The sequence below is a fragment of the Elephantulus edwardii genome, unplaced genomic scaffold (assembly GCF_000299155.1).
Source record: "Elephantulus edwardii isolate Elephantulus edwardi_28Jun2011 unplaced genomic scaffold, EleEdw1.0 scaffold00008, whole genome shotgun sequence".
NCBI lineage: Eukaryota > Metazoa > Chordata > Mammalia > Macroscelidea > Macroscelididae > Elephantulus > Elephantulus edwardii.
This window is the reverse complement of record NW_006399758.1, coordinates 17,054,538-17,082,463: the sequence shown is the minus strand read 5'-3', so window position 1 is coordinate 17,082,463 and position 27,926 is coordinate 17,054,538. Positions and strand designations below refer to the sequence as shown.

Sequence of the window (27,926 nt, the reverse complement as noted above, 5' to 3'; positions counted from 1 at the left end):
AAAAGAAAGATAACAGGGAATAAAAAATAGTTCAAATATCTACAGAAGGAAGAAACTAGAAAAAACTACTGGAGAGGCAGAATGACAGAGCAGTAAATTGTGAATGGTCTTGATACAGTGCAGTCATTTTGATTTTTTTAAAGCAGCTTCAGATCACTGTAGTGGTTCTTACACCAGTGGCTGACTGTCTCAGGGACCAAGAGGAACAATGATTCCCTGTGCTGACCCACTAGGAGACGAACAGTGCTTCCCAGCACGCCCAGCTCCACCTAAGATCAGACTTGTGCCATTGCATATCTGGTTCACAAAGCACACAGCCCCACATTGGAAGATGCACATTTCCCACCCGCTGGAGGTGGTAGGTGTCATATCTGGGAGGGAGCCTAGCCTGTAGGCAGAACCTAGGCTACAGAAGCACCATCTATGACTGGGATCCCTCTTCCTAATCACCTGTGCTGGCAGAAAACTGCTGGAGTAGGTGCCCCTATGGCCTTGGTACCTGAAAACCACCACACTTGTGTCTGAAATGGCTCATTCTGCCAGTTGGTGCCAGAGGAGTGAGCTGTCCCTTGGCCATCTCTGGCTTGGTAGAAACTGCTCATGGCAGGATGTCCCTATAGGTTTAGCATCAGGTGACGCCTACACCTATCAGGCAGGGGCTGTCCATGGCAGGACACTCCTGTGGATCAGGTACCTGTCACTCCTATATTTGAAGAATATTTGTTCTCCATCTCCTCATGCTGGCAGTGAGCTATCCTTGACTGGTATGTCAGAGCACCACATCCCAGGTTACCCTTTGGACCAGAGCATGTTCTGCCCTTGGTTGGATGACTGTGTTACTTACTCTCCGGCATCTCTCAGCTGAACAGCAACAATTCCATGATAGTGTACCTTACCCTCAACCTACTAAACCAGCAGAAAATCTACCCAGACCAGATATCTAGTCTCATCCCAACTCACCAGTTGGCAAGGGCACCAATCAAATGCCTGTTCCACTCGTAAGGTCCACTGTTTTTGTTGTGTTTGTTTTTTGGTTTTGTTTTTTTTTTCTTTCTCTTGCTGCAGGACTGCAGCCTTTACTATGGACTGCAGCTCAAAACAAGAAGACAAAGGTTTTCACCACTGGGCCAACTGGCAGCACCATGACGGATGGAGAAGAGATTGAGGCTATTATTAGTTACAGCTTGCTCAGCTCCATAATCAACACTCTTGATACCAGCTGTCAGGAAATCAAAGGATGAACCGCATTAGGTAAATCTGCTGTCAGGAACCTCTCCAGAATACTGGGAAGCAACAACATCAGTCTAGATACTAAGGTGTGCCTGATCCAGGCTATGGTATTTGCAATTACTTGCTATGTATCAGAGAGCTGGACAATGACCAAGGATGACAGAAGAAGAATAGATGCCTTCGAGTTGTGGTGCTGGAGAAGAGAAACATACCAAGTTTCTCCTTGGAGGCTAGAAATTTGAAACTCATGTCACATACTTTTGGCATGTGGTCAGAAGGGACTGGTCCTTGGAGAAGGATATCATGCTTGGAAGAGTAAAATGACAGTGCAGGAAAGGAAGACGCTGGAAAAGATGGACACAGTGACTTGGGCAATATAGAGTTGGTGTGTCAGAGTCAGTGAGACTGGCTCAGGACAGGGTAGGCTTCAGAGCTGCTGTACAAAGGGTCGCTATGAGTTGCAAGCAACTTGACAGCACCTAACAGCATTTCTTTTTTTAATTTTTTTCTTTTCTTTTTTTCCTTTTGCTTTTTGTTGTTATCCCCCCGTCCCTTGACTTCTATGTTCTTCTGTTTCTGTTTTCTTTTGTATTCTGCACCTCACTCCAACACATGCACAAATTTTGGGCTCTTTTCATTTTCTACCACCTGAGCAAGGAAAAAAAAGGTGTATCATTTAAAAGAATCTCGAAGAGAGTGAATGTAAAAGGGAGCTCTGGTGACACAGGCTAAGTGTTGGTCTACTAACCAAAATGACAGCATTTGCATGCACCAGTTACTAAGCAGGACAAAGCTGAGATACTTTCCTCCCATCAAAATTTACGGCTTTGGGAATCATATCAAGGGACAACACCATTAACTAGAATCAACCTGACATTAGTGGGCTTTTAGTTTTAGCCAAGATGGTTTTCTACAAGGTGGGGTCTCCAACAGCAGCACCAGAATTAGCTGGCAATTTATTAGAAATGTACATTCCCGGGCTCCGTAGGCACTCGCTTGATCAAAAACTCTTAACAAGTTGTTAAGTACTTATGGTGTAGGTAAGAGTTTGAGAACCACTTATGAGCATTTAAATTTACATATATGTCCTACCTATTCAATCTGTACACTAAACAGATCCTTCAAGAATCTTGACTCCATAAAGAAGAATGTGGCATCAGGCTCAGAGGAAGATGCACCAATAGCCTGTTTTATGCAGATGACAACTTTGCTTGCTGAAGGTGAGAAAGAACTTACTGAAGAAGATCAAGGGCTACAGCCTTCAATATGGACTGTGTCTCAACATTAAGATGACAAACTCCTCACCGCCAGGCCAATAGGCAACATCATAATAGATGAAGAAACAGAAATTGTCTATGATTTCATCTTATTAGGATTCGCATTGAACACCCTCGGTACCAGCAGTCAAGAAATCAAAAGACGAAGGAGCTCTGGTAACCTAGTGGCAAGAAGCTGCACTGTAATCCCGAAGGTGTGAGTTATGAATCTACCAGATACTCCACTGAAGGAGGGACAGTCTCCTCCTGTGCCAATCGGATCTGACTCCACAGTACAGAAGAATAAAAAAAAAAACACAACAAAACACAAAAAAGAAATTAAAAGATGACTTGCACTGGGAGAGTTTACTGTTAGGGACCTTTCTTAAAGAAGTAAATTGTACTAAAGAACAATGACACCAGTTTAAAGACTAAGGTGCACCTGATGCAAGTCATGGTCTTTTCAATTACTTGCTATTAATCTCAAAGTTGCACAATGACTAAGGATGACAGAAGAATCAATGCCTTTGAGTTGTGGTGCTGGAGAAGAATACTGGAGATCTCATAAACTGCCAACAGAACAATCAGGCCTGTTCTGAGAAAGTGAAGCCAGAGTGGTGTTTCTTAGATGGAAGGATGGTGAAACGCTATCTGACATACTTCGGGTATACTGTTAGGAGGCCCTCACACAATTGGAAGGGTGGAGGGTCACAGAGAGAGGAAGACTCTCAACAAGATGGACTGACATCGTGTCTGTAACAATGGACTCAATCAAAACAACTATAAGATATCATCTCACCCCAGTAAGAACAGCAAAATTTAAAAGAACAGCAAACAACAAATGCTGGAGAGGTTGTGGAGAAACTGGAATCCTTATTCACATTCACTGTTGGTGGGAATCTAAAATGGTGCAATCACTAGGGAAGGTTGTATGGTGCTCTCTCAAAAAGTTGCAAATAGAAATACCATTTGACCCAGCAATTCCACTACTGGGAATTTACACTAAAGAAACCATAATTGCCACTCAAGCAGATATATGCACACCCATGTTTAATGCAGCTTTGTTCACAATAGCAAAGAGCTGGAAACAACCCAAGAGCCCATCAACAAATGAATGGATAGAGAAGCTCTGATATATTCACACAATGGAATACTACACAGCATTGAAAAACAAGGAACTCATGAAATATTATGCAAAATTGATGACCCTGGAGGACATTATGCTGAGTGGAATATCTCAGTCACAAAAGGACAAATATTTCATACGGCCACTGTTATAAAATGGGACTGACATCAGGGTTGAGGTTAGACAGAAAAGGAGGGGAGGAATGATGTATATTGCACTGAAACAGGTGAGGGAGAGAACTATTTAAAAGGGACATATGAATGGGTATTTTTGTCATTACAGAAGTCTAGAGTGAAGGCTGCATAGTAGAGTGGACTTGGGGGGAGGGATTGCATTAACAATGAAAGAGTTTTTCTTTTCAAGGAGAAGAGTGAATTAGGAGGTAGAGGGTAGGCAGGGAAAAAAGTGCAACAATGAATGACTGAAAATCCTAAGTCTCTGTTAACTTAAAATTAATTATTAAAATTAATAAAATTTTTTTAAAAAGACTGTAAAAAATAAAAAAATACCAAAAAACAAAGCAAACAAAACAATGACCTCAATGAGTCAGAGTTGGTGAAAATAGCACAAGACAGGGCAGGGTTTAAAGTCTTGTTCATAGAGTCTCTTTGACTCACAGTTGACTCAGCAGCACATATGTATATTTGTATTCCAGATACATGTGTGCAAATTTCAAAAACAATCAGTAGCTCTTATCTGTATCTTCTCATTACTTTTAGACATAGATAAAACCACAGGATAAAACATATTTACCAAGGAGTTTTCCTGATGCAATTCTTGTCAAAAACTGACATATGTATATAGTCCTCAACTGGTAAGCTGTGAGACTGGACAGTCCGTGAATAACAGCTGAAAGAGAAAAGTCCATTTTATTAAGAAAAAATAAATCAAACATGACCCACCAGTGCCACTGTGTGGTTTGCTGATTAACAGGCTACAATCTCCTTGTAAAAATTATTATACATTTAGTATTATATGCATCAGTTACTTTTAAACACATTTAAAAATAAGGGGGGAATGGAACGTAACAATAAGTATATTTCTTATAAAACAAAACTGACACTAAAACTAACAATTATGTTCATTGTTGTTGTTGTTATGTGTCGTCGAGTCGCTTGCGACTCATAGCGACCCTATGTACAACAGCCCTAAACTCCACTCTGTCCTGTGCCAATCGCACTGTCTCTGACACTCCCATCCCAATTATCCGAGTCACTGAATCAATCCACCTCATAGAGGGCCTTCCTCTCCTGCGCTGTCCCTCCACTCTCCCAAGCATGATGTCCTTCTCCAAGGACCGATCTCTCCTCACAACATGTCCAAAGTATGTTAGACGGAGCCTCAGAATCCTTGCCTCCAAGGAGCCACCCGGTTTAACCCTTTCCAGGACAAATCTGTTTGTTTTCCTAGCAGTCCATGGTATTCTCAATACTCTTCTCCAGCACCACAGCTCAAAGGCATCAATTCTCCTTCTGTCCTCCTTGGTCATTGTCCAACTCTCTGATGCATAACAACTGATTGCGAAGACCATAGCCTGTATCAGACGCACCTTAGTCTCCAGAGAGACACCATTGCTCTTCAGCACTTTGGAGAGGTCCCTAACAGCAGACATTCCCATGACAATGTGCCTTTTAATTTCTTGGCTGCTGGTGCCAAGACTGTTGACTATGGAGCCAAGCAAACTAAAGCTGTGTACAATCTCAATCTCTTCACCATCCATCCTGATGCTGCCAATTGGTCCAGTGGTGAGAATCTTTGTCTTCTTGACATTGAGCCTCAATCCATATTGTAGGCTGCAGTCCTTGACACTCTGCAGCAGGCGCTCAGGTCCTCTTCAGTTATTTTATGTTAACAAAAAGAGGTTTTAAAACAAATAATAAATTGTATCAAAACACTAGCTAGACGTTCATTTTAAACATTAAACACATTTCTGCTAAGAGTTCAACTGAGTTTTTCAAAGCTTTACTTTCACTTAAATGCTGTGATGGGCTGAGAACATATAAAAGCGACAAAGCCATAGTCTCAGTCCTCAGTAAGTGTACAACAGCACAGCAATAGTGACAAAAGATCTAATAAAACAAAAATGTGGTGAAAACAGAAGAAAACCCAAAAAACCCATGAAGAGTATAGAAAGTCAGGGAACAAAAGACATTTTTTAGTCACTCAGCTACCAGGATTCTTTACAAAAGACATTTTATAGCATGTTTAAGCATCTCTTTTGACAGGAGATGGTGTCATGGAAGGATTCTTTGAAGAAAAAATATTTACCTTTAGGGAACTCTGGTGGCCTGTTGTTAGGTGCTATTGAGTTGAGAATGACTCATAGTGATTCTATAGAACAGCTGATGTGAACCCCATTCTATCCTGTGCCATCTTCACACTTCCTGACACACTAAAGCCCTTTGTGGCAGTCACTGTGTCAATTCACCTGGTTGAGGCCCTTCCTCTCCTATGTCGACCCCCACCTTTCCAAGTATGATGTCCCTCTAAAAGGAATAGCCCCTCCTAGCAACGTGCCTGAAATATATTGTGAGGTGAAGCCTCATTATCCTTGCCTCCAAAGTGCACTTTGGCAGCAGTCTTTCCAAGACATATTTGTTTGTTCTTTTGGCCATTCATAGGATGTTCTGTGTCCTTCTTCAACACCACAACTCGAAGGTGCCAATTCTTCTCTGTCATCCCTATTCATTGTCTAGCTCTGATACATAGCAAGTGGAAAGACCATGGACTGAATCAGATGCACCTTAGTCCTCAAACTGACATGGTTACTCCTCAATAATTTATATTATTATTGATTGACTACGCAATCAGGTCATTTTGAGTTAATTAGCAATCAGCTGTAGGCTGGAAGTCTCTTGTTTAAACCAATCAGGACTCAGAGGGCGGACCTTTGTGTTTAAAAGTTGGTTGGATCTTGCCAAGCAGTCTCTTCTCTGGAGTTTCTTGTCTGAAGCAGGTGGATTCCAGAGGGTAAACTGTCTTGATTTAATTAATAATCAGGTATAAAAACCTGATTAGGTTGTTTTTACTTACTTAAGCTGACTGGTTGAATGACTGAATTAGTAATCAGGCATATGCTGACTGGTTCCTTTGAGTGAATTAGCAATCAGTTGTGGGCTGGAAGCTGCTTGTTGAAACCAATCAGGACTCTTTAAACCAATGTGGCAGCCTAATGGTAAGAAACAGCGCCACAATCCCAAAATTATATGGTTCAAATCTATGGAATTAAGATGGGAAATTTCCTTCAATGTGATTTACTGCCTCTGAAAACCCACTATACGTAGGTTCCAACTGGATGGTACTCAACAACAAGGTATAATCAATCATCTAGGGCTTTGTTGGTATAGATAGAAAAGTACCTACAAAATTAGACAACTCAATAGGAATTTTTCATCAATAAAAAGATGCATAAGGCAAATAGATTTACTCTTGTTTGTTTGATTAAAAAATGCTATTAATTGTACAGATGAGGCCGTGGCACAAGGGACATCATATTAGATGGGTCTTGGCAGAAAGCAGAAAAGTACCAGAGAAATGTCTGTTTCATTGACTATGCAAAGGCATTTGACTGTGGGAATCTCCACAAATTGTGGCTAGCCTTGAGAATGGGGATCCCAGAACACTTAATCATGCTCATACCAAACCTATAGTTGGACCAAGAAGCGGTCATCAGAACAGAGCAGAGAAACACTGCATGGTTCAGGATCAGGAAAGGTGTGTGTCAGGAATGCATCCTATATCCACACTTTTTAAAACTATTTGCAGAACAGACCATTTGGGAGGCTGGACTTCACGAGGAGGAATGTTGCATCAGGATTGGAGGAAGACTTGTCAGCAACCTATGTTATGCAGATGATACAACCTTGCTTGCTGAAACTGATGTGGACCTGAGGCATATGCTGCAGAAGGTCAAGGACTATAGAATTCAATATGGATTGAAGCACACCCCAAGAAAACAAAGTTTCTACTGGGCCAAGTGACATGACGGCACATACCACCACCACCACCACCACTAGATATTATATTGATCAAATGTAGTCATACTAGAAGGAAACTGGATTCAAAAAGAACATAAAACTTGCATAAAACAAAAGATAGTCCCTGTAAAATGAATGTAAAATGAAGATTTTACATTCAGAAGATAGAAATTAAACAAAAAATTATACAGATGTCGAAATGTTTAACAATGGCATAGATAGTTAGAACAACCCAGTATGGGAATAAAACAAGACAACTTAATTTATTCTAGGTCAGACTCTAACCATTACTTCGCCTGCTATTTAAATTAGTCTACTACATAATACTTAGAGATAATCTATACATCACAGTCTTTCTCGTCTTTCTACCTGCTTGGCAAAAATAACAACAAAAACCTACCCTTTTATTGTTATGTGCCATCACATCATGTGTGACTCATAGCAACCCTCATAGCAACAGCTCTGAACCCTGCCCTATCTTGAGCCAATCTCATCATCTCCAACAGACCTAATCCCATTTCTCTAAGCGCTGAGCTAACCAGGTGGAGATCTGTGCCCTAGTGCTGAGAAACCTGCCTGTGCACAAGTTTTACTTTCTTGTAGGCTACAGTGAAACCCTCCTTTCCCACTTTTACAAATGTCCTGTCCGTTTGCATCTCCAAACCGTGCCCTCGAAGATAGTGTATAAGTACATCTAGAATGATGGTCACCTTTTTTCTTCAAATTCAGCCCACAAAAGACAGAAGAACTTGAGAGAATACATTCCCTTAGAGTATTGAAACATTGTTTTCCAAAGCTGCTACTGAATAAATCATTTTATTATCTTGCAAAAAAAAAAAAAAGAATCAATCCATCTCATCCTGGGTCTTCCTCTCCTGTGCTATCCCTCCACCCTTCCAAGCATGATGATCTTCTCCAAGGGCTGGTCCCTCATGGCCACGTGCTCAAAGTATGTGAGATGGAGCTTCAAAATCCTTGCCTCCAGATTGCAGCTTGGTTTCACCTTCTCCAGGACAGACCTGTTTGCTCTCCTGGCAGTCCACAGTATGTTCAACACTCTTCTCTAACACCACAATTCAAAGGCATTGATCCTTCTTCTATTATCCTTAGTTACTTAGTCCAGCTCTCAGATGTACACCATGTAACTGTGAAGATCATGACCTAGTCAGGAGCACCTTAGTGTCCTGAATGACATCCTTGTACTTTAGTATTCTAGAGAGGTCTCTGATAGCAGTGTTTCCCAAGACAGTCCGTCTTTTGATTTCCTGACTGCTGGTGCCAAGAGGACTGAAACCAAGCAAGCTGAAGTTATTAACAATCTCTCCTCTCCATCTATCACGAAGCTGTTAAGCGCCTCTGTAGTGAGAATCTTTTGTTTTCTTGAGGTTGTACTTCAATCCACATTGAAGACTACAGTCTTTGACCTGCACCAAATACCTCATATTCTTCTCAGTTTTAGTAGGCAAGGTTGTGTCATCTGCATACCACAGGTTGTTGATGAGTCTTCTTCCAATCCCGGTACCTTATAAAATCCAGTCTCCCATATGATCTATTTTGAATATAAATTGAAAAGGTAAGGGGAGATAGGATGCATCCTTGACACACACTTTTCCTGATCCTGAGCCATGCAGTGTTTCCCTGCTTTGTTTTGATTACTGCTTTCTGGTCCATAAGCACAATTAAGTGATCTAGGATTCCCATTCTTCTCAAGGTTAGTCACTATTTGTTGTGATCCACACAGTCAAATAGTCTTGAATAGTCAGTGAAACAAAGAAAGACATTCCTCTGGTACTCTCTGCTTTTGGCCAAGAGCCATCTAATGTTGACAATGAAGGTACCTGGTGCCACAGCCTCTTCTAAACCCAGCCTGCACATCTAGCAGTTTTCTGCTGATATACTTGTTCCAGTTGTCACTGGATAATTTTCAGCAGGATCTTGCTTGCATGTCATATTGTTCAATAAGGGACATAATGTTTGGAAAGGTGGAGAGCTGATGAAAGAGAAAAAGATGCTCAACAAGACAGACTGGTAAGATAACTGCAGCAACGTCAAGTATGTCATAGAATGATGAGGATGGCACAGGATAGAGCAGGTCTCAGATCTGTTGTTCATACAGTTAAACTCTACTCAACGACATCTAACAATAACAACTACAAGAAATCCAAGGAGATCTAAATAAATTTGGGGTGGGAGAATCCCAAAAACCAAGCAAGTGCATAAGTTAGAACCTAAGAAAGGTGACCCAAGAGAATGTGGAAACTACAGAACAATCTCACTGATTTCACATGCATGCAAGATTTTACTGAAGATTATCCAAAAACGACTGGAACAGCACATCAACAGAGAACTACCAGAAGTCGAGGCTGGGTTTAGAAGGGGTCATGGTACTAGAGATATTGTAGCTGATGTTAGATGGATCTTGGCTGAAAGCAGGGAATACCAAAGGAATGTCTATCTGTGTTTCATTGACTATGCAAAGGCATTTGACTGTGTGGATCATAACAAATTACGGCTGACTCTGAGAAGAATGGGAATCCCAGAACACTTGATCATTCTAATGCGAAACTTATACTTAGACCAGGAGGCAGTCGTCAGAACAGAGCAAGGGAACACTGCATGGTTCAAAACTGGGAAGGGCATACGCCAGGGATGCATCCTATCTCCATACCTTTTCAACCTATATGCAGAACAGATTATCCGGGAGGCTGGGCTCTGAGGAGAAATGTGGGGTCAAGATTGGTGGATGATTTATCAACAACTTGCGTTATGCGGATGACACAACCCTGCTTGCTGAAACTGAAGAGGACCTGAAGCGCCTGCTGCAGAGTGTCAAGGACTGCAGCCTACAATATGGATTGAGGCTCAATGTCAAGAAGACAAAGATTCTCACCACTGGACCAATTGGCAGCATCAGGATGGATGGTGAAGAGATTGAGATTGTACACAGCTTTAGTTTGCTTGGCTCTGTAGTCAACAGTCTTGGCACCAGAAGCCAGGAAATTAAAAGGCGCATTGCCATGGGAATGTCTGCTGTTAGGGACCTCTCCAAAGTGCTGAAGAGCAATGGTGTCTCTCTGGAGACTAAGGTGCATCTGATACAGGCTATGGTCTTCCCAATCACTTGTTATGCATCAGAGAGTTGGACAATGACCAAGGAGGACAGAAGGAGAATTGATGCCTTTGAGCTGTGGTGCTAGAGAAGAGTATTGAGAATACCATGGACTGCTAGGAAAACAAACAGATTTGTCCTGGAAGGGGTTAAACCGGGTGGCTCCTCGGAGGCAAGGATTCTGAGGCTCTGTCTAACTTACTTTGGACATGTTGTGAGGAGAGACCGGTCCTTGGAGAGGGACATCATGCTTGGGAGGGTGGAGGGACGGCGCAGGAGAGGAAGGCCCTCTATGAGGTGGACTGATTCAGTGACTGGGATAATTGGGATGGGAGTGTCAGAGACAGTGTGATTGGCACAGGACAGAGCGGAGTTCAGGGCTGTTGTACATAGGGTTGCTATGAGTCGCAAGCGACTCGACGGCACATAACAACAACAACAACAACAATATTGTAAAAATGGCACTGTAACCAAAAGCAATCTATAGGTATAATCTCAATCCTGATGGCATTACGATTCATAAATTTTATTTCAAAGTAACTACCAACATTATATGGAAATGAAACAGATCCTGTATAACCACAGTGACACTGAACAAGAAAAACAAAGCACGAGGCCTTTTATTTCCTGACCTCAAAGCCTATTAACACATAGTACTCAAAACAGCATAGTACCAATACAGTGCAAAGTATATAGACCAATGGAAAAACATTGAGAACCTAGAAAAAAGATAAATATCCACCCACGGAAAAATAACTTCTGACAAAGTGACAAAATTTATTAAATGGAGAAAAGACATCCTCTTTAACAAATGGTACTGGAAAAAGGATATAGCTATCTGCAGAAATTTGAAACAAGACTCATTTTTCATATCATATACCAAGACAAAGATGAATTATGGACCAACAGATAAAACCTAAAATAATAAAATCATCAAAGAAAAAATTGGGGCAAATTTGGAAGCCCTAAGCTATAGCATAAAGTATCTAATATAACTTAAAATGCATAATCACCAGAGAATAAACTAAAGCACTCGAACTTCCTACAAATGAAATACTTATTTACATCAAATGACTTCTACCAAGATTAAAAAAAGAATCCACAGACTGGGGAGAAATATCTGGCAATGCCATATCTGACAAGAGACTAAGTTCTAAAATTTCCAGAGTATTCCAACACCTCAATAAGAAAAAAACCCAGATACAAAATGGGCAGAGGACATAAAAAGAGACTTCACCAAAGACGACATTCAGATGGCAAAAAAAAAACCAACAACCAAACCCAACACAACAAAAAACACATAAGGAAACGTTCAAAATTATTATCTGTTTACTTACTCAGTGCCTTCAAGTCAGAACCAATTCACAGCTGACCTTCCTGTGGGTTTCCAGAGCCTGAAACGTGCATGGGAGACAACTGACCATCCTTCTCCTATGGAGCAACTGATGGATTGGAGCCATCTACCTCATGACTGGCAGCACAGCTCCTTACTCACTAGGCTACCAGAGCTCCTTTATGAGTTCTTACAAAGACACATAAGAAAGCAACAATTACATACCAGTGCACCCTGGTAACGAAAGCTATGTTCAACAAATCCGCAAATAAATGCAGGCAAAGGTATGAAAAAATTAGAACTACTGCTGGTGAGAATGTAAAATGGTACAACCATTAAGGATGGCAGTTTGTCTCTTTCCATAGTGGTCTGGTACTTTCCAAAGATGGGAAGAGCAAAACCATTTGATCTAGAAATGCCCTACTGGGTTGTTGTTATGTTAGTCAGAAAAGACTCATGGCCCTCCATCCAGTTTTCAGAGGTTGTAAATCACACTGAAGAAGTCTATCTTTCTCTCACAGAGCAGGTGCTGGATTTGAACCTTGAGCCTTTGGATTAGCAGGGCAACTCCATAACCACTAGATCTCTGGGCCCCCAGACTCACTAATGGTGGTATTAGCTTACTGCATGGCTGGTGGCCTAGTGGGTAAAGATTTGTACTGTCAGTCCTAAGGCAGGAGGTCTGAATCCACCAACTTCTTGGAGACAAAAAGATGGGCAATCTCCTGTTTGGTTCACATCATCTGAAAACCCTCTGGAAGGTCAGCTATGAGTAGGTTCTGATCTGAGTGAGTTGGAGTGAGTTGAGGGGTTTTGGTGGGTTTGTTTCTCCTTTTTCATTTAAGGAAAGGTTTAAACATAGAATCAGTCTTGGAGGAATAACAGGAATGAATAGGAAGCAAAAAAGGAGTACAAAAATCAACAGATTAAGTTAAAGGGAAAGGTAATACATAATAAAGTATTAAATATATTCAATTTTACATTCACATTACATTTACGTTTACAACCCTACAAAAGGTTATATATAACTGTAACAAATTCAGCTTGCTCAGTTCCACAATCAACACTTTTGGCACCAGCAGTCAGGAAATCAAAAGGTGAACTGCATTAGGTAAATCTGCTGTCAGGGACTTCTCTAGAGCACTGAAAAGCAATGATGTCAGTCTAGACATTAAGGTGTGCCTGACCCAATCCACGGTTTTTGTAATTACTTGCTATGTATCAGAAAGCTGGACAATGACTAAGGAGGATAGAATTGAAGCCTTTGAGTTGTGGTTCTGGAGAAGAGTCTTCAACATACATACATACAAGAAAACAAATCGGTCTGTCTTAGGGAGGATGAAGCCGAGTTTCTCATTGAAGGCTAGGATTCTGAAGCTCCATAGCACATACTTTGGGCATGTGGCCAAGAGGGACCGATCTTTGGAGAAGGACATGATGCTTCAAAGGGTGAAGGGACAGTGCAGGAGAGGAAGACCCTGAATGAGATGGATTGATACAGTAACTGGGGCGATGGGGGTTGGTGAATCGAGTTAGTGAGACTGGCTCAGAACAGGGCAGGTTTCAGAGCTATTTGTACATAGGGTCGCAGGCGACTGGACGGCACATAACAACAACAATTCTCGTTTAAACCAGCAAAATAATTAGGAAGGCCCGTGACAGTGGGTGAAACCAAGATTCGAACACGATCTCATTCAAGAGCCAGCGTCCCTCAGCTGCTCCTCACAAGGGACCCATCTACTGCAAGCCCACCGGAGCTGTGTTTGAACCCCAACTTCCATCTCCCGATCCCACTCTCTGCACTCACCCTCAGCGCTGTCGCGGGTCCGCTGGAAGTCCTCGGAGCGGCCGTCACGGAAAGCTCGGCATAGAGACAGGCAAAGGAAATCCAGCATCCAGCCGGCAGCCAAGGTCTCGGCCTCAGCCACCAGGCCTGCGTTCTCCGGCTCTTTGTGGTTCTGTTTCGGCACCTCGCACTCGAGCAATTGCTGACATTCTATTTGCTCACAGTCGCCTTCCGTCATATCCACTATCTGCTGCTCTGTGGTGTCTGCATCCCTCCCGTCTGCACAGCCTCGGGGACTCCGATCCACCACCGCAGTAACCTCCGCCATGTTAAACTGCGGCCGCGGGTATTTTTACCCCTTTCAGGGGCCTAGATATGATTGGTTCCTGTGAAGAGCAAGAGGCGTCTCTAAGGGCCTCTTCCGGTGAGCAAAGGCCAATCATATCTCCAGAACGACCAAGCACTCTATTGTGGCTTTCTGAATGGCCGAGACCTGCTCGGAGACGTTATAGAGGTCCCGCCCCATGCCCGCCAGGTCAGACGTTAAGAGGGGATGTTTAAGAAGTAGTGGGCTGCACTTTAAGTTGTTGTTGTTGTTGTTATGTGCCATTGAGTCGCTAGCGACTCATAGCGACCCTATGTACAAGAGTTCTAAACGCCGTTCTATCCTGTGTCAACCTCGCTGTCTCAAAACACATTCATTCCCACCACTCCAGTCACAGAATCGATCCATTTCATCAAGGGTCTTCCTCTGCTGCGCCGTCCCTCCACTCTCCCAAACATGATGTCCAGTCCCTCCTTGGAAAATGCCCAAAGTATGTCAGACAAAGCTTCAGAATCCTTGACTCCAGGCTTCACCCTCTCCAAGACAAACCTATCCTCCTAGCAGTCCACGGCATATTCAACACTTCTCCAGCACCACAGACCAAAGGCATCAATTCTCTATCATCCCTAGTCATTGTCCAACTCTCTGATGCATAGCACGTAATTGTAAAGACCATAGCCTGGATCAGGCGCACCTTAGTCTCCAGCCTGACGTCACTGCTCTTCAGTACTCTTGAGAGGTCCCTCACAGCTGACTTTCCCAATGCAGTTCGTCTCCTGATTTCTTGGCTACTGTTACCAAGAGTATTGACTGTGGAGCCAAGTAAACTAAAACTGTCAACTATCTCAATCTCTTCACCATCCATACTGATGCTGCCAATTGGCCCAGTGGTGAGAATCTTTGTTTTCTTGATATTGAGCTTCAATCCATATTGAAGAATGCAGTCCTTGACCTTCTGCAGCAAGTGCTTCAGGTCCTCCTCAGTTTCAGCAAGCAGGGTTGTGTCATCCACATAACATAGGTTGTTGATGATTCTTCCACCAGTCCTGATGCCACATTCCTCCTTGTAGAGCCCAGCGTCTCGGATGATCTGTTCTGCATACAGATTGAAAAGGTATGGAGACAAAATACATCCCTAATGGACTGCTTTCTTGATTTTGAACCATTGAGTGTCCCCCTGCTCTGTTCTGAGGACTGCCTCTTGGTCCACGTATAGGTTTAGCATTAGCACAATCAAACGTTCTGGGATTCCCGTGCTTCTCAGTCAGCCATGGCTTGTTGTGATCCACACACTCAAAAGCCTTTGCAAAGTCAATGAAGCACAGGTAGACATTCTTTTGGTATTCTCTGCTTACTGCCAGGATCCATCTAACATTAGCTATAATAGCCCTAGTACCATGACTTCTTCTAAATCCAGCCTGTACATCTGGCAATTCTCTGTTGCCATATTGTTCCAAATGTTTTTGGATAATTTTCAGCAGAATCTTGCTTACATGTGATATCAATGATATTGTTCGATAATTTCCACACTCTGTTGGGTCACCTTTCTTTGGAATGGGAACAAATATTGATCTCTTCCAGTCAGTTGGCCAGCTGGCTATCCTCCAGATTTCCTAGTAGAATATTCAAAACCTATACTTGAACCAGTACTCGGTAGCCACATGTGACTGGACTACTATTCTGGGCAGCATAGATCTGGACTTTATCCAGATTATACCTTCTGAGCTGCATGACTTTGGGCAGGTTACTTACTATCTCTGTGTCTCTGTTTCTTCTTCTTAAAATAGTGATAACAATTGTGTATCTCATGCTGTGAGGATTACATTTGTTAATATAAAATGCTTACAATAGCAGCCCAATATAGTATAGATTATGCCTTCAAGACTTCTCATCTACATATGTAGCACTGGCTCATAGCTGGCCTTCCGGAAGATTTTCAGAGGTTCTGAATTATATCATTGGAGATTGTCCATCTTTCTCTTGTGAAACAGCTGTTGGATTCGAACTGCATACTTTTGAGTCAGCAGCACAACTCCTTACCACTAGGCCAAGCATTATTCATGTCTACTTTTTAAATTGTGACTTGAGTAGCACTGTTGTTATGTGCTGTCGAGTTCATCTTTAGTGATTGTCAAGCTTTCTGATGCACAGCAAGTAATTGTGAAGACCATGGCCTGGATCAGGCATTCCTTGGTCTCTAGACTGACATTGCTTCTCAGTACTCTGGAGAAGTCCCTGACAGCAGATTTTCCCAGTGCAATTCCAAACGTGGTAATGGTCACCCATGGTGGACAGTGTTTGCTAGAGCTTCCTGACTAAAACAAGCCTGGAAGCAGGAGTGGCATCCACTTCCAAAATGGCTTGTCTCTGGAAACCCTATGAACAATGCTCAGGCCTTTCGTTCATAGGGTCACTATGAGTCGTCTACGACTCGATGGCACCAAAGAACAACAATAACATACTTGAACCTGGAGGTGGTCGTCAGAACAGAGGAAAGGAGATACTGCATGGTTCAAAATCGGGAAGGGTGTCCGCCAGGGATGTATTTTGTCTCCATACATTTTAAATCTGTATTAGATTATCGAGGACGCTGGGCTGTATGAGGAATGTGGCATCAGGATTGGAGGAAAATTCATCAACACTCTGCGTTATGCAGATGACACAACCCTGCTTTTTGAAACTGAGGGGAACCTGAGGCACTTCCTGTAGAAAGTCAAGAACTGCGGCCTTCAATATAGATTGAAGCTAAACATCAAGAAAAAGATTCTCACCACTAGGCCAATTGGCAGCATAATCATGGATGGTGAAGAGATTGAGATTGTTAATAATTTTAGTTTGCTTGGCTCCACAGTCAACACTCTTGGTACCAGGAGCAAGAAACTCAAGAGGTAAATTGCATTGGGAAAGTCAGCTGTGAGGGACGTCTCAGAGTATTGAAGAGCAAAAATGTCAGGCTGGAGACTAAGGTGCACCTGATCTGGGCCATAGTTTTTGCAATTGCATGCTATACATCAGAGAGCTGAACAATGACTAGGGATGATAGAAAGAGAATTGATGCCTTTGGTCTGTGGTGCTGGAGAAGAGTGTTGAATATAGCATGGACTGCTAGGAGAACAAACAGGTTTTTCCTGGAGAGGGTGAAGCCAGAATGCTCCTTGGAATCAAGGATTCTGAAGCTTCGTCTGACATAGTTTGGGCATGTTGCAAGGAGGGACCAGTCCTTGGAGAGGGACATCATGTTTGGGAGAGTGGAGGGACAGTGCAGGAGAGGAAGACCCTTGATGAGATGGATTGATTCAGAGATTATGGTAATGGGAGTGGAAGTGGTGTGTCAGAGACAGTGAGGTTGGCACAGGATAGAGCATGGTTTAGGGCTCTTACGTAGTACGTAGAGTCACTATGAGTTGAAAGTGACTCAAGGGCCCATAACAACAACAACAACAAAGTGCATTTTGTTTTCAAATGAGTGTTTTGTTTTCAAAAGACAATACAGTTACTTAAAATGAAAAGAGGCATTTTAACTGAGCTTGGAACATGCTGATTATTCAAAGGAAACACTTCACACCATAGAATTTGGAGAGCTATGTTGTTACTTTGTGCTGTGAGTAGATTTCTGTTGTTAGGTGACATCAAGACCACTAGGACTCATAGTCACCCTATGAAAAACAGAGCTGAACCGTATCCTGCCTCATTTTCATGATCTCTGATATGCTCGAATCCACTGTTATAATCATTATATCAGTCTATCTTGTTGAGAATATTCCTCTCTTCCTCTGACCCTACATCTTTCCCAGCATGAAGTCTTTCCCCAAGAACTGACCTCTACTGACAAAATGCTGCCCAAAGTATGTGAGACGAAGTTTCACCATCCTTTCTTTTAAGTGGCACGCTGCTGCACTTCCTCCAAGTTTATTCTTTTGGCGTGCTATGGTATTCAGAACTCTTTTCCAATATCATAATTCAAAGGCATAGATTTCTCTGTCCTCACATTGATTATTTAACTTTCAGATGCATAGCAAGCCATTGAAAAGATGATGGCTTGGATCAGGTGCACCTTAGTCTTTAAATTTACATCCTTGTTCTATAAAGCTACTGAGAGGTCATTGACATTTGTCTTTCCCAAATCTCTTGAGAGTTACTGTAAAATACCAATGGGATGCAAAATTCTCTTCCAATGGATTGATTATCATGCTTCTTAAAATTTAATACATGTGCTTCTCAAACATTAATGCACAACAGAATCAGCTCTCTAACTTGATAAAGCACAGATTATTGGAGCCGGCCCCGAGAGTTTTGATTCTGTAGATCTTTACTGGACTATGTAATTTGCCAAAGAATTGATATCTTTGAATTATGTTGTTGGCAAAGAATATTTAATATATCATAGGCTGCCAAAAGAACGAACAAATCTGTAGCCAAGATGTTCCTTAGAAACAAGGATAACCTTTGCATTACATACTTTGGGCATGTTATCAGGAGGGACTAGTCTGGGTGAAAGATCTTAGGCTAGAAAAAAATAGAGGAGCATTTAATGAGACGAAAATAGTCAAAGAAATGGATTGAAACAAGGTCAGCAACAAAAGATTTAAGCAGAACAGAGGCTGTGAGGGTGACACAGGATCTGCCAGGATCATTGTGAATCAGGGTTGACTAATCTGCACCTAACAACAACAAGGTCCTGGGTGATGTGGAGGCTGCCACTCTGGTAACCACATTCTGAGAACCATAGCTCCAGAAAGAGCCCATTACTACAGGAATAGATTTCAGTTAGGGTCTTGTAAGGTTGCTGAGGAAGTATAGAACCCAGTTCAGGCCAAGAAAAAGAGTTTATTGAGGAAAAACTTCCAGGCTGGCTCTCACAGCCCCCACTAAAAGGTAGACAGGGATTTTATATCCCCTTATAAGAAACTTGGGGAAAGAGATGCTCACAGATATATTCTACAAGATAGCAAAGTGGGCTGGGGTCTCATATAACTATTTCCAGGAAAGGGTACTTTCACATCCTTGACAGAGAGAAAAAGCACACCTGCTGCTCCCTGTAATTGGATTCTTTCAGTAGTCATTCCGGGAGAGGAAGGAAAGGGCTCTGCCATCCTAATATTCCAGATTTTTGTTAATATTGAATGGGGGCGTTGAAGTTCTCTTCTTAAACTACTTCCTGCTTCATGGGGAAAATGATATAAAGGAAGGGGGAAAGACTATTTATTTTAGGCAGCAGAGTCCGTAGTTGTGATGGTGTAGGGTAATGGTTGGTGCTCAGTTGATAGTATGAGGAGTTTGTGGACTGTGTGATTGGCAAAAGCACTCATCCTCTCCTGTAGAAAACTGGAGAGAAATTGAATGAGGCAAAGACCAAATATTAAGATTAATAAAATTACTGTAAGAGGGCCAAGGAAGGAGAGGATATCAGCTTATAGAAAATGTAATTTAGGAAATGTGTGATGATGGGCATCATAGTAAAGATTGTGTTTTAGAGTGTAAGAATCAGAAGGAATAGATTTTAACAATATGGTAGAGCGCAACTTTTGCTTAGAGGAAGGATGTAAGCAAACACTAGAACAAAGACTATAGTAAGAGAATAGGGGTAGATTCTTTTATGGGGAGGTGGAAAGAGAGAGAGGTTTTAAATTTGGAGAGTAAGTCTCACCCTAAAAGGGGCATGGGACATTGAAGTAAAATAAGGCAGGAGTGTGAAAAAGGGACTCCTTGTATTTGTAAAGGAAGGGGGAAAGTGGTTAAGGATGAGAGGAAACAAGACCATCAAAATGAACAACAAATATCTGTGAGGGAAATTTGGTCCTGAAAATTCAAAGTGGCTCTTGTGTTTATTAAAAAGGAGATTGGCTTACCTGCAACTTGAACGGTTACCCTAGGCTCCTCTATGGTGATGTTAGGTGGGGCTGGTGACCCTGGGCACCTTCAGTCTTCAGTGACTAGGCCTAGTAGTCTGAGTAGGCTTAGGTCTGGCTGAGAGGTAGTAGAGTGAGGAGCTGAAGGAACTAGTCCCTCTCTCTGGGAATAGAGGGGTCAGTGTACCTTCCAGTGTCCCTTTTCTCCACACCTGGGGCAAGGTCCTGGTGGTGGTCAGGAAGTAGAACACGCTTTAGTCCAGTGACCTTCTTTACCATATTTACAGCAGGGCCCAGGTGGAGTCTTTATGAGGTACTCATGCTTTTGCAGCACTGGAGTCTTTGAGAGCAGAGCCACCAAGAGCTTGTAATTAGTCTTATCTCTCTGGGCTTTGCATTTTCTTGCTCTTCCCTATTATTATGGACTCTAAATGCCATACTTAGAAGATCTCATTGAGGGGTTTGAGGACCTTCTTCTGTTTTTTATGAGATTCTTTCTGAATATCAGGGGCCGATTGGTAGATAAAATGGGCATTTAAAACTATTATGCCTTCTACTGAATTGGGGTATATTTTTGCATACTGTTTGGAGGGCTTCTGTTAATCTAAATAAAAACTGGGCCAAGTTTTCATCAAGTTACTTGGATTTTTATTGGAGTTTTTTTTATAATTGACTGATTTATGGGCTGCCTTTTGTAGCCCAGCTATTAGACAAGTAACCATTATGTTACATTTTTGATGACCAGGCATGTTAGGTTGGTAATCCCAACTGGGATCTTCTTAGGGCACAGCTGCTGCACCTACAGGATGGTGATTTTCTGTCCTGCGTAGGTCATTAGTGTGTGCCTGGGAGGCTAGCCAACATCCCTCTTTTTCCTTAGGAAGTAGGGTAAAAGAAAGAATTATCTACAGGTCATGCCAGCTAAGGCCGTATGACTGGGTTAAATATTTGAATTGTTTTAGTTAAATGTCTGGGTCTGTTGAGAAGGAACCCAAACATTTTTTTAAAATCTTGGACAGAGGAGAGAGGAAGAGAGGAGGGTGGGGGGCAGAGAGTTGTGTACTTTGATAATTCCCTCTACCCCTGCAACTTCCCTGAGCAGGAGGAGAGAACTTGCTTTAGCTGGTAAGGCCTGTGCAACACAAGCAGGTATTAGAGGCTGGAGTGGAGGGAGCAGGAAAGGGGTGGTCAGGATTTGCCTGTGTGTCTGTGTCTGTCTTTGGGGCACTTGGGGGATCATAGGAGGGATGTGATGTTTTATTTGCAGGTCAGGGTTGAAAGAGGAAAAGGGTGATATATTAGTTGCAGAAATTATTCTTTTAGCCTGAATAGGCTGAGTAGAGAGGAAGGGAGAAAGGGGAAAATAATAGTGAAAAAGTCTGGCTGCTGTTCCAGGCTGGGTCTGGGAGAGGCTGGAGCAGAGGAAAATGGGACAGGGTTTGAGTCCAAAGGAGAAGAGGAAAGCATTTCCTGTGGTGAGGCAACGTTTGCAATATGGTTGAGGTGGGAGAGCAGGAGCAGTAGGGGGTGCTGAGAGATCAGTGGGATCAAAGGTGAGAGAGTTTCGAACAGGAAGGAGAAAGGGCTTGGAAAGGGTTAAAAGAGTTTGCTAAGTGCAGGAAGGGAAAAAGACTTAGAAAGAGTTAAAAATAGTTTGCTAAGTATGGCAATTTTGACAGAGAGACAGAAAGCTGCAGTTTTGACAAAGAGAGGGAGAGAAGACAGCAAAGAAGGCCTGAACGTAGGGGATTTTCTACCATTTGGCATTGTGATGGCAGAAATTGTCAAAGTCTCTGAGAGTTTTAAACTCAAGTGTTCCATTTGAGGGCCAGGAGACCTATTATTGAATTGATATTGTGGCTATGCCAAGTAATAAAAGAGTATCAAGGGAGCAGAGCAGACACCCCAGTGGAGTGTACTGAGAAGAGCAGGGCTGGCCAGCTCCCATAACTGTGGAAGAGATAAGAAGTGGGGGTTCCCAGAGAGAGAGAGAGAGACTTAAAGGCAACAAGACATCCTTTATTTCCTTTCTTTCTCATGAGAAAAAGGTCTGCTCATGGTGTGGGCAACCCTAGCATTGAGAGAGACTGGCCTAAGTGGCAGAGGGATTTCCTGGTCTGGTGAAGGGAGCAGGAGATCCAAGAGAGGAGAACTGCCACCACTTACCCCGAATTGGTCTAGTGGTGTTCAGAAGGCAAGTAATGGCAAGATCCAGAGAGCCTTGGAGAAGGCTTTCAGCAGTTCAAAGAGTCAGAAGGCAGATCAAGCTCATGGAGGAGTGAAAAGAATTAGGGCACTCCAGTACTTCCTAAGCGCCTTCAGGCCAGGAGAGAAAGGTACAGGTTACACTGAGGAGATTCAGAAGCCAATTTCACAGAGTTTCCAGAAAAACTCAATATGGAATTATGGCAAATCCCTTTCTTTCTTGCGAAGGCAATAGGACACTTGACCAGTTTCTATCACTGTTTTGCCCAATGTAGTAAGCATGAAAGAGATTTCTAGTCTTTGGGGGTTAGGCTTGAAAGGAGGGAGAGAGAAAAAGAGAGAGAGTGGACACACACACAGGAGAAAGATAGGGAAAGTTGGGAATCAAGGAATCAAGGAGAAACTTCCTGGCTGACTCTCAAGCAGAAGACCAGCCCCCACTAAACGTTAGAGAGGGATTTTATATTCTCTTACAAGGAAATTAGGGAAACGGATACTCACATGTTTTCTTTAAGATAGGGAAGTGGACTGGAGTCTCAGATAACTATTTCTAGGAAGGTGTATAGAGTAGTTTCATCTCCTTGACAGAAAGAAAAAGCACAGCTGCTGCTTCCTGTGATTGGATTCTTTCAGTAGTCATTCTGGGAGAGGAAGGAAAGGGCCCTGCAGGCCTAATAGGTCTGAAAAAGACTAGGAAATGTAGCTTGTATAAAAAAGTGACTGCTAACTTTCAAAACTTAAAGTACAAGAGGGGTTCTTGGAGGTGTCTGGCTCTTCTGTTTTCTCAATGTGGTAGATATGTTGGTGTATTCAAAATTGAACATGTTTTGTGCATTATTCTGTTACATAATTTAAAAACGTCTGTATTATACTTATTACTTAAAACAAACAAGAAATAGGAGACTTCTTTGTTCTCCATTTTGAGACCAAGGAACCTTTCCTGGGAGCTCCCTTAATAAAGCTGCTTTAAGTTTTCTTGCTGTCTAGTCCCTTTTTTGAGTCCTTCATCTTACGTCCAGTTTGAAGACCTAGGAGAGGAGTCGGGACATGTTGCATCCCCACCCTCATTTGGGGTGAGTGTGGTACCCCTCACACTCTCTCTCTTGAACCTACCAGCTCACACAGTTTCAAGATGTCAAATTGCTATTACTTCAGGAACATGTAGACAACTGCATACCCAGACTCTTGCCTGAAGGTCTAGACCAAACAATTGAAGTCACCCCAGGAGACGCCATCCTCATCAAACGACATGCACCAAACCTCTTCAACTACTCTGGGACGGACCTTATAAAGTCATTCTGACCACCCCCACAGCAGTTAAGGTTACAGGTAATCCTCACTGGCACCACTTCTCCTAAGTCAAACATGCTCCTCTCTCTGAGCAGGTCTTCTACACTTCTCAAATGGTGGGACCCACTACTCTTCATCTCACTTGGCACTCAAGTCCTATGTATTTCTTATATATGGAGGTTCAAAGTAAGAGAAACATACACACAACTTCAACGCCAACTACACACCTCATTGGCTCAGCAGATTGCCCCCGAGTGGAATGCTAAAAAGCACTCACCATTCCAATATTACCTAAGATGGTCTCACCACTGGGGTGGGGTCTGGCACCTTCTTTTGTTTGCTTCTTATTTGACCTGGTCCACTCATACTGTTGGCAGTGGCCAGAGAAATATGGAGGATTGACATATTGGTCATGTAAAATGTAAAATGTAAAAAGGCTTGAGCTGGTGGTCAAACATTTTTGCCTACTCAGGCAGTAGCTTTCAGCTTCTCATTTCAGACCCCTGGGATCCCAGATGGCAAACTGCAGTTGAAGGAAAATTATATCCCACAGGGTATAGCTCCCTGCCCTCTGGCACAATACACATCAGCCTGGAATATATTCTAGATGCCAACACCCAGATATAGGTCTCCAACAACATTCTTCATGCTGAGCAGACCATAATAAAACAAATGTCCAGAGGGCCATATACTAAGCAGCCCTCGACCTGGGTCCAAGTTATTCAGAGCACCTTGTTATTTCTCAACCAAAGTCAGATGGTGGCCAATCTTTCTCTTTCCCACTGTTTCCTGTGTGCCTCCTTACAACAACCTTTGCTAGCGTCAGTACCAGTCAATTCTCCAGACGACACTCCACCCAAACACCTCAGACCACTCTGTCACCCCAAACTGAGTGCTCCACGACTCTGGAACCTGTTCTCCTTAGGAAGCCAGAACCTGAACAGCGGAGAGAGTACTATTATGTCTGCTATACAACTTCCCCAATCATACCTCAAGCAAGAGAACATGGCAGCTGTGTGCAAAATGTTAACATAAGTGCACATACTGTAGCAGAACAAGGACAATATTTTTTTTGTGTAATAGGACTCTACATAGATGCATACAGTCCACCATCAAAGGGCCCTGTTTTCCTGTAACAGTGTCCCAACTTACCCTGTGTAGTGAATCTGAGCTAATGTGGCTCCTCCCTGCTCCTCAATCAGAAAGAGCAGCATTTCTTCCAATCATGTTTGGACTCAGTTTAGCCTCTGCTGCCAGAAGCATGGCAGGAGGAGTTCTAGGTTATAGTATTATTTCTGCCCAGAATTTTCAGGAATGCTTACAGCTAGATCTAGAGACAACATCAGCCACCCTAGCCTCACTCCAATGTCATCTGGTTGTTCTCCAAAATCGGAGAGTTTTAGGTCTCCTGACTGCTGAGAAAGGGGGCACCTGTTTATTCTTGAGAGAGGAATGTTGCTACTATGTGAATGAATCAGGACTAGTAGAAGAAAATGTCTCTAAACTAACAAAATTAGCCGAAGAGTTAAAAACCAGGTGAAAGACCACAAGCCTTCTCTCAAAATTGGCTCAAGAACCCATTTCTAGCCTAGGTTCTTCCTTTTCTAGGACCAATAATAATCATAAGAATTTGTTACTAATTGCTCCCTGCCTTTTAAAATTCTTACTTCACAGGATAAAAGAAACGACCAACTTAACAGTGAACCAGCTGCGTGTTACTGAATGCAAGGGGTTCTTTCTGTAGTCAATTGCCAATAAAACAAATGGATTGCAATATCCATATTCACTTTATTATAAAACTGGGAGGACAGTGAGTTGGTCTCAAAGACTGCCTCCCCGACTGGGAGAGGTCACCAGGCTTTTATACTAGGGTGAGACACCAACTTACTTAACAACAAACTTTTGTTAGTAAAATCAAAGAATTTCTATATCTGAAATAAATCCATTCAGATTAAGTTATAATTTACATATGATTGGGAAAAACAGCTTCAAAGAGATAACAGATAATGTAGGGAATGCATCTCCTCTTCTGATAAACAGATTAAAGAAAGGGCTAAGAATTATAAAGTTAAGCAATTAGGCTTTCAGGATGGAGAAAACTGATGCTAGTCTTATATAACTATAGTTCCATTACTGATAAATACATAGAGAATTCTGAACTTATCAATACCACCCCATCATTACATTCATGTTCTCCCCTGGCTACTGATCCTGGGCCAATCCAATCTAGCCTCTGAGCCCCAGATCCTCTTCCCTGTTCGGCAGGAAGTAGATAGAATAAAGATACGTTGCCCCTTTCTCACTAAAGAGGCAGGGATGTTGGGCCCAGAACAAGGTCAAGAGGGAGAATAAAGGGTTCAAAGAATAGGACATGTCAATGAAGGGAGTGAATGGCCTCACCCACCTGGCTAAACCACAATGGAATATCCCTCTCTTCCCTCCATGGAGATCCTTCTATAAAAACCCTTCAAAAGACTTCCCAAGGACAACTTCCTTGTTCTCCATTTTGAGACCAAGGAACCTCGCCTGGGAGCTCCCTTAATAAATCTGCTTTAAGCTTAAAAAGAAAGAAAAAAAAATAAATGAACAAACAAAAACCAAGCTCAAATTCATTGCAAGGGTCAAAACAGATTCATAGCTGACATTCCAGCAGGTTTTCAAAGGCTGTAAATAGCTTCTACCCTTCTTCTGAGGAGCTGCTGGTGCCTTTAAACTTTGAGAGAGTCACCACCTTTGGGTTAGCAGCCAAATTATCCAGGAACTAAACCCTCAGAGTAGTATGCAATGTTATTATTTATTATCATTTCTTTTCCAATAATACTCAAGCTTTATCAACGTTTTTATGAGTTTTCATTTCACACAGTTTTTTAAAGGAGCACAGTTTAAATGTTGAATTATTAAGGCATTTTATACTAAATGCCACTAAGCATCTCTTGTTTTGAATGTCTCCCTGTCCATGTATCTATGTGATCTTGGGTATGTTGTTTTTGTTTGTGCCATTGAGTTGACTGTGATTCATAGTGACTTTTTACACAATAACCTTGAACCCTGCCTTATCTTGAGTCAATCTCACCATCTCTGATAAACCTGTCCCCATTTCCCAGTTAATGTGTTAATCCATCTCATTTGGGGTCTTCCTTTCCTGTGCTGTATCTTCCCCCTTTCAAGCATGATGTCCTTCTCCAAGGACTGGTCCCTCCTGACAACACGCCTAAAGTATGTAAAAATCCTTGCCTCCAAGGAACAACTTGATTTACCCTCTTCAAGACATACCCGTTTATTCTCTTGGCAGTCCATGTTATGTTCAATACTCTTCTCCAGCACCACAACTCAAAGACATCAATTTTTCTTCTATCATCCTTAGTCATTGTCCAGCTCTCTGATGTGTAGCAAGTAATTGTAAAGGCCATGGCTTGAATCGTGTGTACCTTAGTCTCTAGACTGAGATTGATGTTCTTTAGACCTCTGGAGAGGCCCCTAAGAGCAGATTTACCTAATGTGATTAACTTTTTTATTTTCTGACTGCTGATGCCAAGAGTGTTGATTGTGGAACCAAGCAAGATGAAAAATTCTTGAATATAATTGTACCTTAATTCTTTGTATTGAAGGTAATAGTAACACCTCCCTCCCAAGTTTGGTGGGAAGATCAAAGGGCTTGATAAAAGTAGAGTTTAGACTGAAGCAAAATATATAGTATACACTTAACTACTACTAAATGGAAAGACAGAAGGTGAAGGTGGTGCAGTGGTTAAGCATTCCATAGTTAAATGAAAAATACGCTAACTCAAACCACTAGTAGCTCTACATGAGAAAGAATTGCAATTTTCTCTAGTAAAGATTATAGCCTTGGAAAACATATGGGACAGTTGTACTCTGTCCTATAGGGTCAATATGAGTTTACATCCTGGCATGCCAGGGGCTTGGCTTTTCTTTGGAAGGGCAGAACAGATGTGCAGCCATGGCAGAGGGTGATGAATGTGCAATAAATCTCTCCTGGTTCTACTTGTCCTGTGAAAGTAAATCTTGTTTGCAAACAATTTCAAGGAATGAGGACAGGGTTACTGTGGATTGAATGGTGTGGTTTCCACAACTCTCCACTCTTGCCTCCAAATATGTGTTGGAATCTTAACTCCTATATTTGTGGCTGTTGTCTGATTGAATCCAGTCTGAAAATCCCCTATAATGCAGTGTAATGCAATACTAATAAACCCATATCAGTGTATGTTCTAAACCTAGTCACTTTGGAGTTATAAAATTAACTAGACAAACAGCACTGACAAAATACCAATAGAGGACAGACAGATGCCATGTGAAAATGGTCAAAGAGCTGAGAAATGCCAGGACAGAAAGAGCATGTTTCCACAAATGGACATAGATAAAACCTTCTTCTACAGCCAGTGGCTGAATTCAGTAGTCTGAATTCAGGCTTCTATTATCCTA

General features: G+C 42.2%; 1 protein-coding gene across 1 annotated transcript in view; it reads right to left on the bottom strand.

Annotated features, from left to right (window-relative positions):
- TERF1 (telomeric repeat binding factor (NIMA-interacting) 1) overlaps positions 1 to 14,145 on the bottom strand; it is a 48,914-nt gene extending 34,769 nt beyond the window's left edge. The window contains exons 1-2 of the mRNA XM_006880462.1: positions 13,839 to 14,145; positions 4,366 to 4,461 (exon numbers count right to left, since the gene is read on the bottom strand). Of these exons, the coding sequence (XP_006880524.1) occupies positions 4,366 to 4,461; positions 13,839 to 14,145 (403 nt within the window). The remainder of the gene's footprint in view (positions 1 to 4,365; positions 4,462 to 13,838) is intronic.
- Positions 14,146 to 27,926: the final 13,781 nt, after the last annotated feature.